Source organism: Trichechus manatus, unplaced genomic scaffold (genome assembly GCF_000243295.1).
Source record: "Trichechus manatus latirostris isolate Lorelei unplaced genomic scaffold, TriManLat1.0 scaffold00003, whole genome shotgun sequence".
Classification (NCBI taxonomy): Eukaryota; Metazoa; Chordata; class Mammalia; order Sirenia; family Trichechidae; genus Trichechus; species Trichechus manatus.
The window spans coordinates 5,367,110-5,379,933 of NW_004443939.1; the positions used below are offsets into that span (position 1 = coordinate 5,367,110).

The window sequence follows — 12,824 nt, forward strand, 5'->3', positions numbered from 1 at the left end:
TGAAGCTGCTTTATCATACCCCCTATTTGCTGGTCTCTGATAGGAGTCCAAGATGGTGGATCCGTGCTGCATTAGCTGATAGGGGACCTCTCCATGTATGTCTCCTCATTGTCGGTTCTCTGTCAGTTTCTTATTCCATTTGGTGCTTGGCTGAGTTCTTTATCTCTTCATTTGATGTTTAGGATTTCAGGATTGCTGTTTTCTCTGTTTCGCTTAGTTTTTCGGATCTTTGCTGCGGAGGGACAGCGTGGTGCTTTTGCCTAGAGCGCCATGTTGCCGTAAGTCTCAGTCTGGTCTTTTTTTGAGTTAGAATTTTGTGCTACATTTTTCTCCAGCTCTGTCTGGGACCCTCTATTGTGATCCCTGTCAGAGCAGTCAGTGGTGGTATCCAGGCACCATCTAGTTGTGCTGGACTCAGTCTGGTGGAGGCTGTGGTAATTGTGGTCCATTAGTCCTTTGGACTAATCTTGCCCTTGTTTCTTTAGTTTTCTTCATTTTTCTTTGCTCCTGAAGGGGTGAGACCAGTAGAGTATCTTAGATGGCCGCTCACAGGCTTTTAAGACCCCAGACGCTACTCACCAAAGTAGAATGTAGAACATTTTCCTTAGAAACTATGTTATGCCAGTAGAGCTAGATGTTTCCTGAGACCATGGTCCCCACAGCCCTCAGCCCAGAAATTTGATCCCTCAGGGAGTTTGGATTTGTCCATGGACAAGTTATGCTGGCTTCCCCAAAGTTACCACTTATCTACCTAATGTCTATTTAGTGTTTTTCCACCCCACTCCTCCCTCATAACCTTAAAAGATTGTTTCTTTTTGTATGTAAACCTTTTCATGAGTTTTTATAGTAGTGGTCTCATACATTATTTGTCCTTTTGTGATTGGCTTATTTCACTCAGCATAATACCCTCTAGACTCATCCATGTTGTGAGATGCTTCACAGATTTATCATTGTTCTTTTATCGTTGCATAGTACTCCATTGTGTGTATGTACCATAGTTTCTTTATCCATTCATCTGTTGATGAGCATGTAGTTTGTTTCTGTCTTTTTACTGTTGTGAATAATGCTGCAATGAACATGGGTGTGCATATGTATATTCATGTGACGGCTCTTATTTCTCTAGGATCTATTCCTAGGAGTGGGATTGCTGGATCATATGGTATTTCTATTTCTAGTTTTCTAAGGAAGAAGCATATCATTTTCCAAAATAGTTGTACCATTTTGCATTCCCACTAGCTGTGCATAAGAGTTCCAATTTCCCTGCAGCCTCTCCAACATTTGTTATTTTCTGTTTTTTTGATTCGTGCCAGTAATGCCACGGTAAGATGGTATCTCATTATGGTTTTAATTTGCATTTCGCTAATGGCTAGTGATCATGAGCATTTCCTCATGTGTCTGTTAGCCGCTTGAATGTCTTCATTGGTGAAGTGTCTGTTCATTTCCTTTGCCCATTTTTTAATTGGATTAATTGTCTTTTTGTTGTAGAGGTGTTGGATTTTCCTGTAGATTTTAGATATTAGACCTTTGTCAGATTTGTAGTAGCCAAAAATTTTTTCCCAGTCTGTAGGTTCTCTTTTTACTCTTTTGGTGAAGTCTTTTGATGTGCAGAAGTGTTTAATTTTTAGAAGATCCCAGTTATCTAGATAATCTTCTAGAGTTTGTATGTTGTTAGTTATGGTTTGTATCCTGTTAATGCCAAGTATTAGGGTCTCTAGCATTGATCCTATTTTTTATTCTGTGATCTTTATAGTTTTTTGTTTTATATTTAAGTCTTTGATCCATTTTGAATTAGTTTTTGTGTATGGTGTGTGATATGGGTCCTGTTTCATATTTTTGCAGATGGACATCCAGTTTTGCCAGCACCATTTGTTAAAAAGACTGTCTTTTCCCCATTTGATGGACTTTGGGTCCTTGTTGAAGATTAGGTAACCATAGGGGGATGAATTTACATCTGAGTTCTCGCTTCTGTTCCATTGGTCAATGTATCTGTCATTGTACCAGTACCAGGCTGTTTTGACTACTATAGCTGTATAGTAGGTTCTGAGGTCAGGTAGTGCGAGTCCCCCTGCTTTATTCCTCTTCTTCAGTAATACTTTACTTTTCCGGGCCTCTTCACTTTCCATATAAATTTAATGATTGTTTTTCCCATCTCTTTAAAGAATGTTGTTGGTATTTAGATTGGGATTGCATTGGATTTGTAGATTGCTTTGGGTAGAATTGTCATTTTCACAATGTTGAGTCTACATATCCATGAGCATGGTATGTTTTTCCATTTATGTAGATCTCTTTTGGTTTCTTGCAGTAGTGGTTTGTAGTTTTCTTTGTATAGGTCTTTTACATCCTGGTTAGATTTATTCATAAGTATTTTATTTTTTTAGGGGATATTATAAATGGTACTGTTTTGCTGATTTCCTTTTCATCATTTTCTTTATTGGTGTATAGGAATCCAACTGATTTTTGTATGTTTATCTTGTATCCTGCTACTCTGCTGAATCTTTCTATTAGTTCCAGTAGTTTTCTTGTGGAGTCTTTTGGGTTTTACATATATAGTATCATATAATCTGCAAATAGGGACAGTTTAACTTCTTCATTACCAATTTGGATGCCCTTTATTTCTTTTTCTTGCCTTATTGCTCTAGCTAGAACTTCCAGCACGATGATAAATAGGAGTGGTGATAAATGATATCCTTGTCTTGTTCCTGTTCACAAGGGGAATGTCTTCAGCCTCTCTCCATTAAGAATGATGTTGGCTGTTGGTTTTGTATAGATCCCCTTTATTATGTTGAGAAATTTCCCTTCTATACCTATGTTATTGAGAGTTTTTATCAGGAATGGGTGTTGGACTTTGTCGAATGCCTTTTCTGTGTCGATTGAGATGATCATGTGATTCTTCTATTTTATTTGTGTGGTGGATTTAGTTAGTTGATTTTCTAATGTTGAACCATCCTTGCATACCTGGTATGAATCCTACTTGGTCATGGTGTATTATTTTTTTGATATGATGCTGGATTCTGTTGGCTAGGATTTTGTTGAGAATTTTTGCATCTATATTCATGAGAGATATTGGTCTGTAATTTTCTTTTTTTGTGATGTCTTTGCCTTGTTTGGGCATCAGGGTTATGCTGGCTTCATAGAATGAATTTGGAAGTATCCCTTCCTTTTCTGTGTTCTGAAATAGTTTGAGTAGTACTGGTATAAGCTCTTCTCTGAATGTTTGGTAGAATTCTCCAGTGAAGCTATCTGGGTCAGGGGTTTTTTTTTGTTGGGAGGTTTTTTTTTTTTTATTACTTTTTCAGTCTCTTCTCTTGTTATGGGTGTGTTCAGATCTTCAACATCAATCTGATAGTTTGGGTAGGTAGTGAGTTTCTAGAAATTTGTCCATTTTCTCTAGATTTTCAAATTTGTTGGAGTATAGTTTTTCATAATAGTCTGTTATGATCCTTTTTATTTCAGTTGGGTATGTTGTAATGTCCCTCATTTCATTTTTATTAGGTTATTAGCATCCTCTCCTGTTTTTCTTTTGTCAGTTTGGCCAGTGGTTTAAAAATTTTTTTGAGTGCAATGTTCAGCACACGGTGCAGATAGGAAGGAGGGAGGGGGAGTGAAAGGTTGTGATGTGTGGAGCTAGGTTGGATATGGGAAAGAAGAGAGAGAAACAGGAGCCAAAAAAAAAAAAGATAGTGATGAGGGAGCCTTCCACTGGAGTGGAGAGATGAGAAACCTAGAAATGGAAAAAAATAAAATAAAATAAATAAATAAAAATGTTTTTAAAAAAAAATCCCCAGGGATCCCACTGGCACAGCTGTGCAGACCGGAAAAGTGTCTCCCAAGCCACACAGTACAGCCCAGCTAGAAGGGTGGAGATGATACACAGCACCAGGTATTCAGGAGGCAGGAAAAGAAGGTAAGTAGAAAGAGACGAGAAACCAAGAAATGAAGAAAAATAAAAAGGTAAAAGGAACAAGAAAACAAACAAACAAAAAAAGCCTCACAAGATCCCACAAGCATGGTGGTACGGACCAGGGAAGCAGTTCCCAGCCGAGCACCACTTCACAGCTTGTCAGGAAGAAGCAAAGATGGCACACGGAGTCAGGTGTTCGAGAGAAAGGAGGGAAGGAGGTGAGAGGCAGGGAGAAAACAAAACAGGCCGAAAAAAGCACCACCAGCAACAAAGAAATGGCACTGAAGAAGCCAGCCGGTGTGGGTGGGGCAAATCCATGCATCATAGAACCGGTGCCGCCTCTGCCGTAGATGAGGCCACTGGGAAGTGATGGATTGGCCCACCAGGAAGGCACAGATCAGCCAGCCAGGAAGCTGGGGATCAGCTGGCTGGGAAGCAGTGAAGGCCGAGTAGGGGGAGGCAGGGTGGGGGGTGGGAAAGCGTGTATCGCTGGTTACCCGGTGCTCTGTCTCCTGCTGGGAGCTCCATGAATCTGCTTTCCCATACTCCTTGTCTGCCAGTCTCTGACAGGAGTCCAAGATAGTGGATCCATGCTGCGTTAGCTGATGAGGGACCTCTGCTCATAACTCTCCTTGCCCTCTGTTCTCTATCAGTTTCTTATTCCATTCAGTGCTTGGCTGAGTTTTTTATCTCTTCATTTGACACTTAGGGTTCCAGGATTGACATTTGTTTCTGTTTTACTTAGTTTCTTGGGTCTTTGCTGTGGAGGGACGGTGTGGTGCTTCTGTCTATAGCACCATGTTGGCTCCCTTTCCCCAGTAGGTTCATCTTGATGATCCCACTGGCTTATAACTCTATGAAGATCCAGAATATGCCTTGTCACTACTAACCCAAGATTGAACCTTGTTGTTGCTAGGTGCCATTGAGTTGATTTTCGACTCACAGCAACCCAATGTGACAAAGCAGAGCTTCCTCATACGATTTTCTAGGCTGTAATCTTTAAGGGAACAAATCACCACTTACTGATTTCAACTGCCAGCCTTTTGTTAGCAGCCGAGCACTTAACTGTTGGGCCACCAGGGCTCCTAGGCAGTAAATATTCAAAACTTGCATGATTTTTTCCGATTGAAATGACCAGTTATTTTGGTATTATTTTGAAATACTTCTGTAGAACTGCATAAATGGAATTCAACAACTTATATTATTCCTGGAGGTTTAGTAAATAATGTGGCAGAACTGTTAACAGCAAGGACTTCAGATACAGAGACACCTCAGTGTGAGACCTAGATCTGCCACTTACTCCTCTGTGACCTTGGACAGTCACTTAATTAATCTCTTTTAGTCCCACTTTTCACATCTGCGTAGTGTAGAATCTTCTTCTCAGGAGTGTTATAAGGAATAAGTGAGATAATGTCTGTAAAATGCTTACCTTAGTATTGGATATATGGTTAAATGAGTCAATAAATTTTAGGTGATATTATTTCTACTATGGTTGGCATTATGGTAGACATTCTGTACTTCCCAACAATCCTGTCTTAAAGGAAAGCTGACAGGAAGGAAAGATATTGAGGCTCAGAGCAGTTAAATGACTTACACAAAGTCACATGGAGACATTGGTGGTTCAGTGGCAGAAATCTCACCTTCCATGCAGGAAACCTGGCTTTGATTCCTAGCCAGTGCACCTCACGTGTGGCCTGTCTGTCAGTGGAAGCTTGCCTGTTGCTCTAATGCTAAACAGATTTCAGCGGAGCTTCCAGACTAAGATGGACTAGGAAGAAAGGCCTGGCGATCTACTTGCAAAAATCAGCCAATAAAAGCCCTAGGGATCACAGCGGTCTGATCTGCAACTGATCACGGGGTTGACATGGGGGAATTATGTGACCCAGAGAGGGTCAGTGCTTTTAACACCCAGACTCTACCTTTTAATTTTAGTTAGACCCCCTGTTGTTACTCCTCAACATTCACTTTCCTGGTCCTATTCTTGAACCTGATACTACCTGCTGCTACTAGTTCAGTCTTGGGAGTTTTATTTCCTGCTACTCTTCTCTCTAAACAACTTTGTTTTATAAATCTGAGAGAGTGGCACCAGCTTAAGCAAAACTAGATCTGAAAGAGCTGAGACACTGTTGCTGAGTTAGCATTTTAACATCCTTAGATCTCCAATCCTGTTGCTGTTGAGTCAGTTCCGACTCATAGTGACCCTATAAGACAGAGAAGAACTGCCCCATAGGGATTCCAAGACTGTAATCTTTATGGAAGCAGACGGCCACATCTTTCTCCAGTGGAGCAGCTGGTGGGTTCAAACCATCAGCCTTTCAGTCAGCAGCCCAGTGTTTAACCACTGTGCAACCAGGGCTCCTTATGGACAGAGTTAAAAGAAACAGATTTTTAAATACCTGTATGTCTTTTTCTTGCTTAAACATAGATCTGAGAAGCTATAACACTGACCCCTCTCCCTTGTTTTTCAGATAGACCACATGGTGCAGGGCCATGCTGCCTTCTCTGAACTACAAGCCAAGGCTGCTGCCAGGTAACTACCCTCTCTCTTCCCCCTACAGCTTTCTCAGGTGACTGCATTGAGGACACTCACTTTGGGCAGCTTTGTGATTTTCAGATCCTATGGCAATGAAAATGCCTGGCAGTACTTTGTTATAAAATAGTCAACCAGATGATCCAGAACATATATGCATTAATTTTTAAAACTATCGAAGAGAACATAAAGAACCTGTAGATTCCCCTAAAATATACCCAGGGACCATTAATGAGAAACTCTAACATAGAAGGGTTATGAATTTTGGAGTCAAAACTTCTTAGATTCCTGTGACTCTACAGCAACGGATTTGGTTATTTTTTTGGTTTTAGGTATGTGACGGGAGCCCTGGAGACTCAGTGATTAAGCACTCTGCTGCTAACTGAAAGTTCGGCAGTTCAAATCCACCACCCACTCCGCAGGAGAAAGATGTAGCAGTCTGCTTCCATAAAGATTAAAAACCAAACCAAACCCATCTAGTCAATTCTGACTTATAACAACCCTGTAGGACAGAGTAGAACGGCACCATAGAGTTTCCAATGCTGTAATCTTTATGGAAGCAGATTGCCACATCTTTCTTCCATGGAACAGCTAATGAGTTCAAACCATTAACTTTTTGGTTAGCAGCCAAGTGCTTAACCACTGTGCCACCAGGGCTCTTTCCATAAAGATTACAGCCTTGGAAACCCTACAGGGCAGCTCTACTCTGTCATATAGAATCGCTGTGAGTCAGAATAGACTTGACGGCAACTGGTTTGGTTTTGGTTTGGTTATTAGGTGTGTGACCTTAGGTAAATTATTCAGCATTTTAAAGTGTATCTTCAAGGGCTAATAACTGATGTGGATGGATTTCCAGGATATATTGTTAAGGGAAACAAAATTGAGTACAAGAGAGTATCAACAATTTGCTATCTTTCATGGAAGAAAGAAGATACAAGAAAATATTTCATTTATGCAAAATAAATACAGGAAGGGTAACCCAGAAATTAATGATATTGGGAGTGGGTAGGAACGGGATGGAAACACTGAGGAAGGAAATAGGGTAGTAGGAGAGAGCAAGGCTTTTCTGAGTATATCTTTTTGTAAAACTCTGAATCTTCCATGGTAATATTTGATTGATTGATTGATAGATAGATAGGTGGGTAGGTAGATAGATAGACAGATAGATACATTAATACATTGATAGATACCATGATGTGAGGAGAGGCATGCAAAATGAAATACAGATAGTAAAATATAATATAACTGTATTACAGATGAATAATAACCATACTAAAAAAGGTGGGAAAGAAAAGAACTAGGCCAAGTAACTTTGGAAAAGAGTATTTTGACAATATGCTGTACGGCTAAAGATAAAAATAAGTTTATATGAATATTGTACTCAAATTTGTAAACTTTTTATAGATGCATTTGCCATTCTGAAAGTATTTTATGTGTGTACTACAATTGAGCAAATAAATAAATTCATTGTGGATAATGAGAGCCATGTTTCTCATTGTCAGTTTCAAATAAGTAAAGGAAGAATGCTGGAATGAACCCTAGAACTAGTAGATTGAAATCAGAGGTATCAGTATGAACTTGTGATTTTTAATATATATGCAGATAGATGTACATAGAAGTCAATATAGATGTATATATGTGTGTATGAATATACATAGAGACCTGGTAGTGTAGTGGTTAAGAGTTTGGCTTAAGAGCTCAGCTACTAACCAAAAGATCAGCAGTTTGAATCCAATAGCCACTCCTTGGAAACCCTATGGGGCGGTTCTACTCTATTTGTGTGTGAGTATACATACATATATTTCCTAGCTCTCTCTGCTGAGATGGTCTAGAAGCAATGACACCCTACTAGCAATGACACAACCTAAGCACCCAGGTCTTGGATTCTAAGTATCATTCTTCTGGTTCTCCAATAAAAGGAAAAATGATCAGTTCCTGGGCTGAGGCAGGGAAAACACATGAACATTTTGTGGTGCCAGAAAGTAAGGGTTTGCACAAAAAGGAATTGTCAAAAGACATAGGAGCTAACTTGAAGGATCTCCCAATGGCCTAATCTGAGATAGTTTGGGCAAAAAAATGCATAATGATAGCATAAAATAACCATCCATGAATCCATACTGATATAAATAAATAATTAAAGAAAAAAATTAATGGGAAGAAAGCAGAGGTCATCCTTTTGGTGGAATTCCAATTAATAAATTTAGAAGAAATGATGGAAATAAGCAATCACCCTTAGGCAGACACCACAGTAATAATTGTTGTAGGCAGGAATCATCAATGTTTGCTAAAATTAGTGGGTAAAAGTATGATGAGAAGCAGGATATTTGTATAATCCCAAGTTACCTCTCCACAAGATACTTATTAATTACTGAGGGAAAAACAGCAAATTTACGGTGGCTAAATCTGGCAGACACCACTTTACCCACTCAAATGATCAAAGTTAACAATGCCCATAAATAAGATGTATCAAAAACATGCATCTCCTTATATGGTGCCCTGAGAAGGACACATCAACTATGTGGTATCCTTACCAAGAATGCAAAACCTCAATGAAAACATGAGAAAACATCAGAAAAACCAAGAATTTTGAGGGATATTCTACAAATGAGGGACGTTCTACAAAATTATTAGCTAGTACGCTTCAAAAAAGGTTATGAAACTCAAAGAAATACTGAAGAGCTGCCCCAAATTGGAGGCTATTAAGAAGGTATTACAACTAAAAACTATGTAGGATAATGGATTTGAATCTGAACCAGAAAACAGACATTAGTGGGAAAAAATAGTGAAATTCAAGTAAGTGTGTAGACTAGTTAATAGTATTGTATCTATATTAATTTCTTAGGTGAAGAGTATAAGGGAACTCTGTCTACTATTTTTGCAAGTTTTCTATAAATCTAAAATTATTTCAAAATAAAAAGATTTAAAATAACAAAGAAATAAATTCTATGAGAATAATACATAATTGTTAGACTTTTAGAGAAAATTAAGGCATTTTATAAGGTTAACAGAGAAACCCTAGGTAGCTAGTACATGGCAAAAGAGAGATGCTCTAAAGTGATGGCTAATGTAGACTCTGAAACCAAATTGTCTATGTCTCTGCTCTACCCTAATTAGCTGTGTGACCCTGGGCAATTACTTAAACTCTTTGTGCCTTAGTACCTCATTATAAAGGGAAATAATACTAGTAACCACCTCACAGGGTTGTTGAACAAATTAAACAAGTTGGAATAGCGCCTGGCACATAGTGATTAAGTGTCAAGCTGTAAATAGGTGTTCAGTAAATGGCAGTGGTAGTGATAGAAGTTATTGTTATGGTTGTTGTAGTTATGAGTATTAGACCTTTCCCTTCCATGAAGGGGTTTACATTCTAATAGGGGAGGCAGACCTGCACAGAGACAAATGAAATGCATGTCATCCTAGAATATAAGCAATTTTTGTCAGGGTGTAGAGAATGAGACTGAGAAACGCTTCACAAGTCTCTGATTATAATGTCATTACCACTGATAGGGATTACACCATTTACCTCATCAACTAGCACTTTAGATGTCTTAGAGGTTGCATAACCTAGAGCAGGGATTCCTAACTTCAGATCATCAGTCAAACCCTCAAATTCGTGTACAAATTTGTATTGACTGTATACTTCAAGCATAGATTTCTGTCAGCAGGGGTCATGGCACTCATCAGATTCTCAAAGGGATCCAGCATCTATAAACCATTAACCCAAAGCAAAAAGCAATGGATTTGGAGTTCAGAGGTCTAGGTTTAATCCCAGCTCCAACATGTATCATTGTGTGAACCTCAGTTTCCTCATCATAGCATAGAAGAATATTAGAGAGGCAGCCCTAGATACCTATAAGAATTGATTTTGAGTTTAGCAAGATAATGCGCTTCACGGGTTTTGTCAACTGTACTGTGACAATGACTAGTAGTAGTAGTGATTATAACAGAGGAGGAAGAATTGTGCTGGTGGCTGTTGTAGGGTTAAGCAGCAGAGGTCAGCCATCTATACCTGCCTACTTTCTTGTGGAAAGTATGATACAGTGGCAAGGAACTTGACTGGGAATTAAAGGCCTTGGGTTCTTGTGCCAGTCCTCTCACGAACGTCTTGGTGACTCAGTTTCCTCACCCATACAATAATAATAATACTGCTCTGCTTAATCATTTTACAGATGTTGAAGGATAAAAATAGCTCATGGTAATGACAGTCTGTGAAGATTTTAAAGCTGAACACAAACCGAAGGGATAGTTAGTCTTTGCAATGAAATACTGAAAATTTCCAGAGCTTTCTTCTATAGATGAGCCTCATTTGCGTGTTTTTTATTGAAAATGGGAAAGAAGGAAAGAAGGATTTGTGAATGGGCACATAGACTCAGAGAAGCAGGAGCCTAGGTGAGTCCAAAAGCAGCAACTTATAGAATTCAGTCTTGGAGTCAGAACTGGATTTAAATCTCAACTCTTCAGATGCTGCTTGACTATGAAGTACCTCCTTCCAACTACCTGCCTGCATTTCTCCTCCTCTTTAGAGCGAAGCTTCTCAAAATCATTGCTTATACTCATGGTCTCTTATTTCCTCACTTACTGCTCCTTCCTTACCCACTCCAATCTGAATTCTGCACCATTGGCCTCCTGAAACATTTGCTGCTAAGATTAACAATCGTATTTGTTCTACTAAATCTGTAGAATGTTTTTCAGTCCCCTTTCTTGAGTGCTGCACTGATTTGTCTTCCTCTCCTTTTAATGCTTTCTCCTCGACTTTTCAGAATGCCAGTCTCTCCCAGTTTTGCTCCTGTATCTCTCACTCCTCCATCTTAATCTCATTTTCAGATTCATGGTCCTTTTCTTGACTATTGCCATAAAAGTTAATCGCAGCTAGGCTCCTGGCCTTCTCTCTTTTTGCAGTCTCTTCCAAGGTGATCCCATCTACATTCTTGGCTTCATTTCTTTCTATGTTTTGATGACTCACATTTTGTCTCCAGCTCAGATATTCAGTAGGTATAAAAGAAATGTTAGTTCTCTGTCCTCCATTTTCCTCCTATTGTATTGCAAAGGAAAATGCATCTGTATGCTTTCAGATCTGTGAATCAGGGGCCTACTGAGGATAACAAGCACCCAGGGGCAATCTCTAATTTGCCCCTCCAATTTGAGCTCCCAGGGGCAATCTCTAAATTGTGCCCCCGCCACCACCATTCGAGTGCCCAGGGGCAATCTCTGATTTGTACTCCCTCCCAATTTCAAGATGAATGGACGTTGATAGCGGCAACATGTCAGCAGATGCGGCAACATATCAGCAGAGACATCTTCCCCCGTCTTGTCTAACTGCTTCAATCAGGCGCCTTTCATATTTGGGACCCCTCAGAATGTCATTCCATGCCTTGTCTGGTGCCCACTTGGACTTGCACTAGGGGCGAGTGTATCCCTCTGCTCTCCCTCACTATGCCTCTGCTGTGAATAGAATATTACAAGACTGTAGCACCCATGGAGTGAAGTGGCTAAGAGTTCAGGCTGCTAACCAAAAGGATGGCAGTTTGAATCCACCAGCCACTCCTTGGAAACCCTATGGGGTAGTTCTACTCATAGAGTCACTATGAGTTGGAATTGACTCAACAGTATACAACATAGCACTTATTATGTTTTAGGTCTTAGAAAAACATAAGCATAGCTGTTATTAAAATAGGACTAGCTGTTTGGAAAGGACGAAAATCTCTTGGAATCAGATACTATATGACTCTTTTGGTGTAACTTGGGGTTTTATGAAAACAGCAATGGAGGTTACCCCTACCTCAGAAATTATCATCAACAAATCCTACTTGAAACTGTGGAAACAAATGTTGATAAACAGATTAAGTATTTTATACTGTTGATTTATTGTTGTTGTTTTTAGTTGTCTTCAAGTCTATTCTGACTCATGGCAATCCTGTGTGTGCAGAGTAGAACTGTTCCATAGGGTTTTCAAGGTTGTGACCTTTTAGGAGCAGATCACCAAGCCTGTCTTCTGAGGCACCTCTGGGTGGGTTTGAACCCCCAGCCTTTTGGCTAGTAGTCAAGTGTTTAACCATTTGTGCCACTGAGGGATAAGCCATACTGTTGATTTACCATAATCTCTGAAGAGAAATGTTGCTAAGTTTATAAATTCAGTAGACTAGATGTGCCAGTGCATGTAACTGGCAATGAGAGTCTTTCAATGTGGGGCCCAATATCCAGATATTTCACTCCTTAGCCAGAGATCACCTTACACTGATCATAACTTCAGGTCTTTTGCTCCTAACTGCTTGTTACTGTCTTAATTCTCTTGTGAAACCTAAACTATCAGTGTCTTGGAAGGAAGTTCTGGTGATGGCGGCTCTTGGTGGGAAGATGTTGGCATAATCTACAAGAGCTAGGTTCAATGTTGGC

The 12,824-nt window shown here is 39.6% G+C and overlaps 1 protein-coding gene across 1 annotated transcript in view; it reads left to right on the forward strand.

Annotated features, from left to right (window-relative positions):
* Positions 1–12,824, forward strand: part of FGGY (FGGY carbohydrate kinase domain containing) — a 557,022-nt gene that overhangs the window by 403,281 nt on the left and 140,917 nt on the right. The window contains exon 10 of the mRNA XM_004368991.2: positions 6,370–6,431. Coding sequence (XP_004369048.1) covers positions 6,370–6,431 — 62 coding nt within the window. The remainder of the gene's footprint in view (positions 1–6,369; positions 6,432–12,824) is intronic.